General features: G+C 41.7%; 2 protein-coding genes across 6 annotated transcripts in view; both read right to left on the bottom strand.

Moving 5' to 3' along the window:
* Positions 1-7,569, bottom strand: part of chchd6b (coiled-coil-helix-coiled-coil-helix domain containing 6b) — a 51,248-nt gene extending 43,679 nt beyond the window's left edge. For 2 of the 4 annotated variants that reach the window (XM_040203508.2, XM_078092578.1), the window contains exons 1-4: positions 7,257-7,562; positions 6,387-6,462; positions 6,040-6,094; positions 4,996-5,152 (exon numbers count right to left, since the gene is read on the bottom strand). In XM_040203508.2, coding sequence (XP_040059442.2) covers positions 4,996-5,152; positions 6,040-6,094; positions 6,387-6,462; positions 7,257-7,340 — 372 coding nt within the window. In that variant the 5' untranslated portion in view covers positions 7,341-7,562. Of the gene's footprint in view, positions 1-4,995; positions 5,153-6,039; positions 6,095-6,386; positions 6,463-7,256 lie in introns of all 4 variants that reach the window. The other 2 variants (XM_040203510.2, XM_078092579.1) reach the window with 2 other exon arrangements.
* A 166-nt stretch (positions 7,570-7,735) lies between these two features.
* Positions 7,736-13,697, bottom strand: tpra1 (transmembrane protein, adipocyte asscociated 1). Of its 2 annotated transcripts, none has more exons than XM_040203506.2 (11): positions 13,507-13,697; positions 12,596-12,781; positions 12,336-12,468; positions 12,112-12,198; positions 11,649-11,721; positions 11,397-11,476; positions 11,201-11,311; positions 11,034-11,094; positions 10,729-10,831; positions 10,038-10,118; positions 7,736-9,929 (listed from the first exon to the last, which is right to left on the bottom strand). In XM_040203506.2, exons 2-11 carry the CDS (start codon positions 12,766-12,768, stop codon positions 9,659-9,661), a joined length of 1,173 nt encoding a protein of 390 aa, XP_040059440.1. In that variant the 5' UTR covers positions 12,769-12,781; positions 13,507-13,697; the 3' UTR covers positions 7,736-9,658. The 2 variants fall into 2 exon arrangements, with proteins under 2 accessions (XP_040059440.1, XP_040059441.1); XM_040203507.2 differs by having other exon boundaries at positions 12,596-12,803; positions 13,507-13,653.
* Between the last annotated feature and the right edge of the window lie 63 nt (positions 13,698-13,760).

Genomic DNA, 13,760 nt, shown 5'->3' with positions numbered 1-13,760 from the left:
ACAACACCAATAATTAAAAATATGCAGCCACAGGTAATATGTGGACAAAGTAAGAAAGCTAACAGGCTGAATTAAAACACCTCAACAAGTGAAACCATACTACTTCATATTCCCACTGAAGAAGCCCAGTCTGAAACAGATCTTTTACCAATATATGGAACTTAAATAAAAGCAACTGCATTTGCTGTTTAGCTGCCTACACAACAATCTGGCTAGGTTGTTACAGGAAAGAGCTGAAGTGAACCCACTCCTTAAGAAAACAAGAGCATTTGGGGGTTAGGCACATATTTCAACTTGCATATAAAGCTTTCATTCATTACAGTTAAACTGAGTATGTCAATTTCTTTTTACAGAAACGCATGGCTTCGTCACAATCAAATCCAAGCAAAACTGATTCGGCATTTTACCAAAATACGGGGGCTGAAGGGCATCGTTTAAAATGTGTAAACTTAAAATGATACGTTTGTGTCACGGAGTCCACAAAATGTCTTTTTTAAGTTTGAATAGACTGGAGGAGAAGAGGGAACAAAGGAAAGGCGCCATGGAGGGTAACCCATTTCCTGCACTGAAATGAGTAGAAAAATTGCCTCCAGGGTTAATAAATGTCTGGAATAGAATAGCGGTGAGGGGAATTAAGGTGATTGCAGACACTCAAAACACAAATATGAATGGAATACTAAAGCATGTGCCAACGTCCGCAAGACTACTAAACAGTTTGGTTTTTTAATGCCAGACAATTGTCAGTTGTGTCCATCACTGCTGGTCTCAATGCAAACGATCAACTGTAACTTTAGTCATGTAACTTTATCATTTGTCCAGCTTTACAAAAATAATTTTTTATAAGCAGGAAGAAAAGTAAATAAAATGGTTATAAATCATTCACTTGCGCTCCCCAACAAGCAGTCAAGTCTATTCTTCCCACCCACCTCGGAAGTGTGGGGGGGGGGCAACAAACACAGGTGTTAATGAAAGAAAGGAGAGGTGAAGAGCGAGGTGTTACTGTAACGTGTCTTCACTCAAGGCGGATCTGTTAAATGTAGTCCAAAAACAACACGATTATACGTGGTGGAGCACACCTAGTGTGTGCGTGCCACAAGCCGTGTGGGTTTATCAGCTATGCATACTCAGTGTTTCCCCTAGGTTGTCAACTTCAGGGGGGGGGGGTCAGTCAGTACACATTTCAGGGGGGGAAACTGCGCACTTCATTAAGAGGGGTGTCTGGGGACGAACAGGTGACGAGCGATGACCATGTTTATTTAGGGTATCCATAAAAACTTTAAACTGCTCACCTTTAAAGTAAATGTGTGTGTTTGAGAGTTACAACGAGACCTGCAGTAGGGCTACAGCAGCACCATTCTGACTGGTGTTGACATAAGTAGGTGCTTATAATCAGTTTTAAAAAACACATAAGAGGGGAATAAATTAAGATGCTAAAAACCAAACAAAAATGTAAATAATAGTACAAACAAATCTTCTACCCTACAATAATAATATAATATAGTGTGGACTGAACTCTAGATGAACCTTACAAACAGTTATCCCCTCCGACACACACAAAAAACCACACATTCCTCTGATATATAATTCAACGCAGAGCCTGTTTATTGCGCAGGTATGCACAGAAATATTCCCGGCGGTGGCGGCTGGCATGAGACACGAGTAAATGGCTAATGTCAGTGTTTGTGACAGGCAGCCGGAGGCGGTGTTGGGAGGAGATCGGCTCTCTGACAAGGTTTGCCTCCATACGTTGCTCCCCCTCTCATTAACTCAACACTAACGCACGGCTTGCCTGCTGCGGAGCCAGGAGTCCATGAGGGGAAATAGGCTGGAGGGTGGAGGGGGGGTCTTGCTATATGTCTTTGTGTATTGGGATGGCATCACAGCAGTACGTGTGCGAATGCATTCATGTGTGTGTACCTTCTCCTCCGGGAAATAGGGCAGTCCACAAACTACTCAAAGTAGAGCGTTTTATTGTGGAAATGGGTGGAGACTTTTTTTTTTTAAAGTATCCCGCTGTGTCGTAGATGTAAAGTGGGTGGAGGAGAATGCAGAGGTGAGGGGAGCCCACCCGCTGAGCGGAGAGAATTGATGGTGGCAGAGCTTTAACAGTTTCCAAGGGAGTCTCAACCTGCTCAGAAGCTGTGGTAAAGCAACACCAATATGAATAATTTCCATTTTTAATCTTGAGAGACAATAATGTCTGCTTTTTTGTTCTGTTGTGTGCATGTGTCTGTGTGAGGGGGTTCAGAGAAATAATAAAGCAGAAAAAAAACAATTATCTGATTTGTAAAGATATTGCTGTGCTGCACTTGGATGGTTACACCTGATCACGGCCCTTTAGAATGCAAGGGGAATGCAGCTGGAATCAATGACGTGTGGAGAAAAAACCCCAAAAGTGATATCCAATCACAAATGTGAACAGAGTCTACGAAGGCAGATGCTCCCTCAAACACAACCATCACCAATGGCAGAGTTGGGTCACTTCTTGTTCTCTACAATTCCTGCACCCACCCAACGCCTGCACACACAAGCACATGCATACACTAACTGGATGTATTGACTTGTCAAGTCACGAAAAAGAAGCTAACAAAGCTTTGCAGTAAGAGACTTCTGTCTTGAGTTGTGATACATCATCATTAAATTGAGCCCATATCAGTGTAAGCTACGCCGGCGGCTTTGTTGAGTATTCATCACAGCTGGCCAACACAACGAAAACACGCTGTGGGACAAATTAATTGGAGAGGACAGTCAGGGTTGTAGAAAAACGCAAAGTGCCTGATATTAACAGAGCAAAGAAAGAGAAAAAAACAGGCGGGGAGGGGATCGCAAGTGAACAACAGCAATCAATCACAGCTCATCAGTGTGTACATGTAAGTAAGAATATAAAAAGACAAATTCACACGTGTGAAACAAAACAAACCTCGCTAGTAATCACCTCTCTTTGGGCTCACATGCTGCACTGTTGATTGACTTGTTATCAATCTGACTTCTACAGGAGTACGTGTCAACAAACACAAACATGCAATCACGTTGCAAACAACGCATTTCTTCTTTACATGGCGCTTTCTAAACCAGACTACAGCTGGAAGGCGGGGGAGCGTGAGACGACAGAATTGCTTTGGGACCATTTGAACAGTTAATAATCGTAAATATAAACAATCTGACAACTTTCAATCTCTTCTCTCATTTAATTTCATTACATTACATTACAGGTCATTTAGCTGACACCTTTATCCAAAGCAACTTACATTGCATTTTTAACCCATGGCTTATACATTTTTGGCCGGGGAGCAATTAGGGGTTCGGTGTCTTGCTCAGGGACACTTCGGCATAGGACATCGAGCAGCTGGGGCTAGAACCGCCAACCTTGTGGTACCCGGCGCACCCGCTCTACTCCTGCGCCACATCTCCTCTTTTTCTGCTTCAATCTCTGCTGCCAAAAGCTCTTTCTACCAATCCAGAATTGAATCTTCATTTTCTAACCCCAAAAAACTCTTTTCTATCTTCTCCAACCTCCCTGAACCCCCTAGTCCTCGTCCTCCCTGCCCCCTTCTTCCGGGTGACTTTGTCAACTACTTCACCAAGAAACTAGCTGACATACGCTCCTCTTTCTCAAACCCACCTACTACTACTTGCGTCCCACTGACTTCACCTCTATCGCCTTCGCTTCCCTCTTTCACCCCCGTCTCCTAACCAAATTCTTACCCTAGTAACCTCTGCCCGTCCAACCACCTGCCCTCCTCCATTCCATCACATCTTCTACAATCTATCGCTCCTGACCTTCCTTTCCTCCCCTGTCTCATCAACAATGCTCTGTTATCTGGATGTTTTCCCAACTCGCTGAAGGAGACAAGAGTAAACCCACTCCTTAAGAAACCTACCCTCAATCCTTCTGAAGAAAACAACTACAGACCGGTCCCTCCTATCTCCACCATAACAATCTCCTTGACCCCCGCCAGTCAGGCTTCAAGGCAGGCCATTCCACAGAGACTGCTCTCCTTACTGTCTCAGAGCAACTCCACACTGGTAGAGATGGTTGCCCTCTGTATATAGAAACCAGGGTTTAGATGAACATCCTAATAATTCCATGATTTAACAGTGACACAGCCCAGAGGTGCTATTGAAACGTTTAACAGTAGAGGGTGCTGTTGAGTTCTAGAAAGGGTTTCTGCAGGAAAGGAAATATATAGCTCTTGCTAACAAATGATTATGGTCTAATGTGAAATCAAGTTACATCCTGAATTTGGAATGTCTATGTCTTAAAAGACACAAGTTGTATTTATAAACATATATTCTGAGATATAATGTAAAATGTCACTCTGAGATATGTATCTGTACGCATCTATATTTGAAATATTAAAATGTCACAATTTTAGTTAAGGACTCAACCTGCCTGAATCACAAAATACACTTACAAACTCACTCACTAGTGATAAGAAACTATGCATTAGAAATATTGGTTTTAAAAATGTTTTAATTATTTTTTTTTAAATAAATCTTAAGTTTGGGCTTAAAAATGAAGCATTACCTTACCACATTTTTGTTAAACATAATCAATGGCTTCCTTTGTCGGCTTCAGAGGACACACTTACAAAACAGAGGGAAAAAAAAGGTACATAATGACTCTCTTGATACATTTGACTGAAGAAAGTTCTTCTTGGGGCTTCTTGTCTACACGGTCACAGCCACGGAGTAACATAGGTGTTCTGCTGTATTGACAAAGTCTAAATGACATATAATGTAAAATGTCACTCTGAGATATGTCTGTCCCATGTCGAAGTGTCCCTGAGCAAGACACCTAACACCTAATTGCTCCCCGTTGCAAAAATGTAAAAAGCCATGGGTTAAAAATGTAATGTAAGTCGCTTTGGATAAAAGCATCAGCTAAATGACCTGTAATGTAATAAATGAACCAATATTTTCAGGAGAACAAGCACAACGGTTCAGGACTACAAGTGGAAAGTGCAGCTATAGACCCAGGAAAGGGACACGAACCAGAATCTTTGCTTTTTCTTGCTCCTCGTGGGCTTTTCCTTTCTCCATGAGAAGGGCAGGGGTCAGCTCACCCAGGCCCTGGGTTCCTGCCATCTCTCTCTCTTTCTGAGCCAGTCTGGCCAACTGCTCCTGCACCAGAGCCTGATGACGCTCAAAGCTGAATGAGGGGAAGATAAACACTTTCTTAACTTTCATTCAACCTCAAGTCTGCTAACCATACAAGTCCTTGTTCACACAAAGAGCAACCCAGTAAGAAATTCTGGTTTCTGTTGATCAACACGGACACCAATAGTTTTGGTGTGAAGCCTCCAAAAGCCAATATAACATGAAATAATAATTATCATGACATAAAATTATTGCTTTCCTAAATTGAACAATTTAAGTATTACATTAATATAAAATAAGAAACAAAATTTGGCAGAAAATGTATGTATATAAAATTGTATTAAATGTTCCTGTAAATTGCAGCGATAATGTATTTGGTTTCATAAAATGCTTATTCTACAGTACCTGCAACAACTGGTGACTTGAACAAGAATCCATTTGTCACTTTTATTTTCTTACACTGATAATAACATACTATCTACTCCGTCTAATATATTTTCATGAAACAGCATTATATTTGCAGTGGCTAAGAATTGTTGAAATCTACAGAGATTCAGGATAGTCTGTGAGCATTCTACCAGCATAGCAACATACCTGCTCTACAGGCGGAGTAAGTCACCAGAGGGAGTGTTGACAGGTCACTCTGCGTGTGTGTGTGTGTGTGTGTGTGTTCTGTATAAACATTGCACATTCGCATCAAGTGTCTATTACATTCATCAGTCAGCTCCATTGGCCATTAGTTGCATGTGTCAACACAGGGGGTCCAAAAGTATTATGGGATAGAATAACATTTTTGGCAGAAGTTGAACTAAAACTAATAACTAACTAATTCCAGGTTAGCCAATACAAATGCATAGGTTCATACAGAGTTATAACGGCTTTTTCACCGAATATGGCAGGATAACAACGAAAAGCGACAGTGACATTTCGAGAACCTACTTTTTGCGGAATTCTTCCTGGACTTCTGTAGAGGAGGGCCCTGTTGGTTTTGGACCTGGAAATAACGTGGGATACAATTCAGTACTATCAGACATTACAAGTAAAGGTTATTTGAGCTACACATTGGGACAGTTATCTGAAAAGAAATGTGTAGTCTTATTAGTATTAGTCTTATTACATTTGAGTCACTAAATCACACCCGTTTGGGTCTCCTTTATTATCCCTTTTCCACAACTTGGAACACAGCTGTTCTGTTCTTGTCAGTCCCTGTAAGAGGATGTGCTTGCTTATACAGTGGGTCTCACAATGGGATCTCTGTGAGACAAGAAAAGGACTTTTGGACTTACTTGGTGGTGGTTTGTGTGGCTTGGCGCCATCAGTCCCCTGAGAGTCCCTCATCCGCCGGAGCACATCATTTGAGAGCTGGACAGGGAAGGGAGAGTAAACACACACACACACACACACACACACACACACACACAAGCCCCTTAGTGTCTTGGAAAGCATCGGATTAAAGGCTCACAGGTTGAGGAGTCCATCACCTAGCCAGCTGAAATCATCTTGAGCAAGTCACTTAACATGCTGCACATGTGCTGCTGTACAGCTGTGGATGACATCTCTGACCGTCCGGAATAAGACAACGAGTAAGTATCTCCTACATGGCATGAAGAACACTATATGTATTTACTCTCCTACTGTAACGTTACAATGTGAAGGTTCACCAGAGAAATCCAATTGAAAATGATGTGTTAAAGAAAACTGCCCAACTTTAAGAGTCAACTCACATTACCTGTACATGCAAGGCCACAATTCCCTTAAATAAAAAATAGTCGTAAATCTACGCGACTCTGTTGACTAACGTTAGCAAATAAAACATGCTAGCAACTTAAAGCCGCTTCATTGGCTGCGTAAATGTCTGCCTCGTATTTAATTGTACGTCAAGGCTTATAAAGCTAACGTTAACTCAGCTATCCGAGGCGGAGAATAACGGTAACGCCATGGGAGCGCGTCGAAGAGACGGTGCGCGGGTTCACCTGAGGACACGTGACCCTTTCAGTGACCCTCAGACCGCCGCGAGACGCCTTACGTTACTAACGTTAGCTAACGTTAACCCACCATTAGCTTCAGTCGCCACGTCCGACACGGTAAACAGCTGTAACTTTGGCCCTCTGGACTTGAGCGATAAGAAGAAAACGTTACGCTCTGTAAAACGTTACCTTCACTCCTTCCATTACGGTGACCTTCTCATTCTCGTCGAGTCCGAACGAGACTTTCCTGGACGTGCTGCCGTTACCTCCCATGTTCACCAGCTGTCAGTGGGCTCCTTGTTGGAGAAAAACAACAAACACGCGTTTCGGGTAATGGGACGCAGACATAAATGTGAGCGAGAGAGAGAGAGGCTCGAGTCGCCTCCACAGCGACCGGTGCCTGAAATAATCCAATGTCAAACTGCCGCTGCAGTATCCTCTTATCTCATTGGCTGGGTAAAATAATTTGCTCTCGTGACTCATAGACGCGTGAATTAAAGGGACGATGGGAATTGTAGTTGAACCAGTCCAACTAATGTGAAACGTTTAAAGACAAACACAATTTAAGGAAAGAAACTGCAGTCTACGAGTTAAACAGAACAATGCACACAAGAGAGGAAGTCCGACAATGGAAAGTAATGAATTACCAAAAAACAGCCAGTGCATGGTATGATGTTCAATCGCTGCAAACAATTGAGAGTCCATGGTTTATTCTGTTGGTCAAGGAATGCTTTAAAATTTTACATTAGTAAGGGCTGAATGTTATACAATCAATGCATTTAAAAAGGCAAAATTACAGATCATTTGCAAAATGATTTCATAATCAAAAATCTATTGAGAGAGGACCTTGATAATAATTGCATATTGTCAACTGCATGTAGTGATTCAGCAAACTAACTTCCTGATCACTATTCTAACTCCCAAGTTATACAGCAGTAATCACCGGCACTTAAATTTGAATATATCATATTTCTATGAGTCAGGTAAATACTGTCATTACTTTGATACATACCAATTATGTACAATGTTGTTGCTTTAAAATGATGACAAAATACACGTATCTCTATTTGTCCTGCATCCAAGTGACCACTATCTATGAATATGGCTGGCTTTAATAGACTAAACCATTCATACCAAAGATAGAGACTTTTCAGGGAACACATGCATTTATCATTCTTTCTTGGTAGGAGAAAGGAAATGTTTATGAAGAATACAGTATAATATTTCACTGTTACCAATAGATGTAAAATAATGTATTTCACCAGCTGAACAAAGAAGAAAAAAAACTTGACAACCAAAATTGATAATAGAGGAAAGTTTGCTCTGCCACAGTCCAGTAGCTTTCTCTCGACACTGTCTTATAATGAACATTCTCGGAAATACCAGGTACCTGAGCCTCTCCTAATATGTAGATAAGATCTATTTAATTACATTGTATAAATACCATGATTTGAAACCATAACATTTCGCAATATTGTTTATGGTATAATTTGAGCACCTTAAGAACACTCTGGAAAATCCAACCACGGGACAAATAGATATTGGCATAAACATAATAATAATAATAATAATAACTAAAAGCTTTGGATCAGCACCCCTGTTAAAAGCAAGCAGAGCTGAGGCACATATGCCGATATGGAATGAGGGAATGTCTAATTTGGAATGAACAAAAAAGTTTGTGGTTCAAATCACACACACATAACAAGTCATTCTAAAAGGGCTGTGAAGCTAGCAAATGTGCCTTCAGTAGCAGGAATGATTCAAATGTATACGAAATTAAAGCAAAAGTCTGAAATAAATAATAGCGGAAACAAAAGACAGATTAAAAAAAAAAGCTCATAACTGAGATCCAAATGGAGATTCGCATAGGTGTTTAGTTAATTCACACTGGAGAGCATTACAGATGGATTGTGATCTTGAGGGTCAATGCCATGCCTGTACCTAGGTAATGCAGATTTTCTTATCATATTGCAGTGGCAAACATCACACAATCCTTTCCGTAAGACAGAACTCCTTTCAAAATGAACCAGCGCCGGTCGTTTCCCTTTGTAAAGAGTCAGCCAGTTAAGCCACACATCTAATACAGGGCAGTAGACAAAGTGAGTTTAGATGCTGTTACTCAAAGCTTTTAGTTGGAATGTACAGATGAGTAATGGTGAATACAAATGTCCAATTTTAAAAGACTTTGATACTTAAAATGGGGTTAAAACTTAATTATTGGGGATGGAGCAGTCGTTGCTCGATGCGGGAATGACAGAATATGAGGTGAGCCGAATCAGTCGGCGCCCACATCCACGCACGTTGAACAAAATCCATACGGCGGCACAATCAGGAACGGTACTCATAGTGTGACGCCAAAGCAGCAGAGCACGCTGGCAACAGTGTTACAAAAGCAGTAGCTAAATCTCAGGCCTCCAGATCATTGGCTCTTTAACTTATCTGGGCCTCAAAGCAAGACCAAGATCAACAGTCCTTGGTGTCCAACTTCTTTGTTTCTTTTTTTTATTTGGGCGCCCCTGCATCACGCACGCACAAAATCTCAGTCCAGCTGTATAATCTGCTTTGTTCTTCCATTCTCCTCTTTGTTTCATTCACACATTGACAGGTCTCCAGCGGTCAGCGTCAACGCCGTTAATGCTGCTGGACCCATAGGGCCCGGAAGCAACATCATCCAGGTACGCTCCCACCATACGAGAGCTGCCGGGACCAGAGCCGTCAATCTGGGTGGAGGAGTAGAACAGGCCCTGGTCAGTCAGCTCCTTACGGCCAATGGTTGTAGCGACAGTCGGGGGAAGGTGGACGTCACTTTCATCCGGCTCATCCAGCTGTGACTTGTAAGAGAACAGGATCTTGGGCTCTGAACTGTGGAGAAGAAGAGAGCAGTGAAATATGGAAGAAACAAGTCCAACTGTTGTAAGCGCAAATGTAGAAGTGTCTGTTCCGTTTTGTTACACGATTCCTTGTACAAACCCAAAGAAGCCCTTGAGGAATGTGACATAAATGAGCGGCGCGAAGGTGGAGAAGTACAGGAAGGTGGTGATGTCCACACAGCTGTTTCACAAAACACAATAATAAAAAAGACAGGTGTCACACTGTGAACAGTCTTATTTAAAGTTAGAAGACATAAGGACACTGCGGCTTCAGTAGATACAGAAAGCACAACCAAAACGTTTCTGCCAAAAGAATTCAATCCAAAACATCTGTGCACTTTATTTTTTAACTTTTTTAATATTTTTAACTTTATTCTCTTATTTCATACTAACCCATAGCCTTATTCTACTAACCCATCGCATTAGCATTTCATTTTATTTTATTACTTGTGCACTGCTGTCTTGTTGTCTATTGTCTGTTTTGTGTCTAGTGTTACGCACCAACCGCCAAGACAAGTTCCTTGTATGTTTGACATATTTTGGCAATAAATGATTCCTGATTTCCTGATTCCTGGTTATGTTCCCCATCTTACAGCCGCCCGAAACTCCCCCAGGATAACAATTCATCACCCCGTAATTGCAAATTCAACTAAAAGAAGGTTTAAAAATATCCCCCAGGTAAATACACATTTTTTGAAAAGCATGTGCTGCATTAATCCACCCTCTTATGGGGATAACTGCTATGAAGCCAAAAATCAATTAAACTTATGGATAATAATAATAATACTGACCAGAGTCCCTCTATGATTCCAGCACATAGCAGGGCACTGCCAAGGCCCTGCACGAGGTTCAGTAAAGACAGGATGCCGGCATACACATAGAAACTCCTCTTTGCTTGACAAAAGAAGTAAAAGAAATATTAATAGGCAGCAGAGGACACATTCTTTCAATTAATGCAATCAGCCAGTGGTAAAAAAAAGTGCAGAACATCCATGTATAGTAACATGGAGTACATTATACACAATGCACTGTTACTAATTTTAATTTTAATTTTAATCTGTTTAATTAATCTGTTTGAATAAAATCATTAACTTACACGGAAGAGATATCCTCTCCCTCACTGGAGTTTTAGGCAACACCACAATCAAAGAATACACCTAAAAAAGGATTACATCATCAATCTACTGCTGGACATCAGTTATCAGGTATGAATTGTATTTCATTCCTCACGCTGCTACTGCTGCAGAGTTGTAAGTTACTAACCAGGAAGAAGAAGCAGGAGCTGGCCAACCAGAAGTGCCGTCCCCCGTGACCGTAGATGTTGAAGTCCTCAGCGGACAGGTGGCTGTCAGGATACAGGATCTCTAGTGTGCCCTAGAACAACAAATCATTTACTCGGGTTGAATTCAGGATGACAACTTACCAAAATGTCCCACAGTGTCCTATCATCAGCCACTACCTGTGTGATGGAGTAGCCCAGAGCCAGCACAGCGGTGATGGCCAGCACTCGCTTTATGCTAGATTTGCTCTCCAGGTGACCTTCACATGAATAAAGAAAGAGGCTTGAGAGAATATAAAAACCATACAGGCATTCAGTCCGGAATTATTAACTGAGCCTTTAAATAAATGACTTGTGTGAAAATAGACCGAAACACCACACGGGTTCAGAGACAACAGTAAATGAGAAATGAAACTAGCAGAGCTAACTGACCGAAAGCCAGTCCCAAGATGACGACACTGAGCTCAATCGCCAGCAGGAAGAAACGTGTGATTTCCCACAGCACCTGGAGAGACAACAGACATGATGAGTACCCACTGCGGCAGAGCAGACCGAAATAGAAATCAGGTCAGATTATATAATCATGTCTATGTTTTTTCATTTGCAGCAATCACAGTCAGGGACACTCTGAACTCCACTAGGGATCGGACTGGTATGTGAGGAATGTCAGCCATGTCCTTTTGGACATGAACGCCAAGCAAAGTCATGCTGAAGTTCATATTAGCCGCTCTCAGTATTCAATAAAAGGGGAGATGATGACAGCCATTTGGGTCCAGGGAAAGTACTTATGCTACAAATCTGTCATTTACTACCAGTGAATAGAAATGAAGAAAAAAAACTCCAACAAGCTCACATTTGCGTGACAAAGTTACCAGTGTTGAATCTACTTCCTTACTTTGTCTATGATGGTAGCAGCGCTCGACGCACTAACGGTCATGGACACCACGGCCCGGGTGATTCCAACAGCCGCTACAACAAAGACCTAGGAAATAACAAAACCAAACATGTTATATTATAGACAATAATCTGTCTTCTCAACCCAATAAAAACATTATTGGGTTGAGAATAAAGAAATATTCACTATGATTACTATTGATGTTCCACTAGTGTGTGTCATACCAGCAAGTAAAAGGTGACAAAGATGGGGCTGGAGGTTTGTCTGATCTTTGCCCGGGCTGAGGGCAGCTTCCACATCAGGAATACGAAGAAGGCCACATTGGGCACGAGCAGTAAAATGTCCCAGAACCGCACCCTAAAGACAGAGAGGAATGTGAGGAGGGGTCAATACAGAACTTTTTAAAACTATAATAGTACATTTTGTATTTTTTTTGCCATGTTGCACTTTGTTTAAAAGTCTCCAACATTATGCAACAATTTACCTGGAGTCTCCAATGTCCTCGTACAAGACTTGAAGACACTTGTGCGGCTTTGAGATGTTGGCCTCAGTATCGGGTTGCCATGTTGGGAATGTTGATGTGTTCTCAAAGGTTGTGGGTGAAATACTGCCATTGTATTGAGCAAACCTAAGCACAGCAGTCACTGTGGCTAGCATGGTGTCGGGAACCCTGGGGGGGACAAATAAATAGTCTGCTTTTGTTATGGAAAGTCCTCTACCTGCATACAAGGATGTATAAGGCCATGTAATAGACTTAGCTCTGTTTAAAAACCGATTCCTACACGTTACCATACACATTATGTGACTAGATTGACCTCCATCTCGGCCATGTGTGTTGTTGAATTTGAAGTCCCAAAAAACTCACAATAGGGGGGGGGGGACGTACAGCGTTGACCCCGTTAGCGTCGATAAGGGGAATGGACGTGATACAGTAACGGTGCATTGCTTGACGTTGGCTATAAACAACATTAATAAGATAAGAAGAATAACTGAAAACAGCTCTTGCTGGAGTCGGGTTGAGGTGGTAACGGCCAGTTAGTTAATGATAACGTAATGATGACAGCCCCATAACAGGATTTGAGCATCTGGTTTATCACAATACTTTCATTTTAGCGGAGGCGATATCAGACGTCTGCTAGCGCTGCTACTTACAACTTGCTAATTGCGGTCTCGGAGGAAGCTTGTTTGTCAAATTAAAAACGATCTCATTCGAACTACTGTCAGACACAAAGACAGCCAAGAACGACAATATGTAAGTATGAGAAATAGCCACCACGTTTTATAAAAGCCCACTAGCTCCAGTTAGCATCAAAACAAACGTGATACAAATGCAAGTGCGATGCTGTCGACCCGACGTAACGACAGCTTTCACTGGTACAAATACAAACATCTTACCAATTCAGTAGTACGACTGCTGCAAAATGTTTAAGAAGTAAATTAAGCGTATGCTTGATACGCTGTCATACACGCTGTAATCGATCAATAAATTGATCAGCGATAAAGGACATTGCTGTTGCTGTTTCGTTAACAATTTTTCCCAGTGAGGTCAGCTGACACTCTCACCAAACAGGAGGGGGAAGTCTCGCGAGGGAAGTCTCGCGAGATGGAACTGTGACGTAGTTTATTGCTGTTTACCTGACGTTAGATAG

Source organism: Gasterosteus aculeatus, chromosome 17, assembly GCF_964276395.1.
Source record: "Gasterosteus aculeatus chromosome 17, fGasAcu3.hap1.1, whole genome shotgun sequence".
NCBI classification, from domain to species: Eukaryota; Metazoa; Chordata; class Actinopteri; order Perciformes; family Gasterosteidae; genus Gasterosteus; species Gasterosteus aculeatus.
The sequence above is the reverse complement of the archived record's forward strand: the minus strand, read 5'-3'. Positions and strand labels throughout refer to the sequence as shown.

Bases quoted from the DNA above. Each gene is read 5' to 3' on its own strand.
- tpra1 (XM_040203506.2), bottom strand. From the start codon at position 12,768: ATGCTAGCCACAGTGACTGCTGTGCTTAGGTTTGCTCAATACAATGGC. The intron at 10,832-11,033 runs GTAAGTTAATGA...TCTTTTGTCAAG, and splicing joins GGAGAGGATATCTCTTCCGT to CAAAGAGGAGTTTCTATGTG. The intron at 10,119-10,728 runs GTCAGTATTATT...TTTGTGAAACAG, and splicing joins GGAATCATAGAGGGACTCTG to CTGTGTGGACATCACCACCT.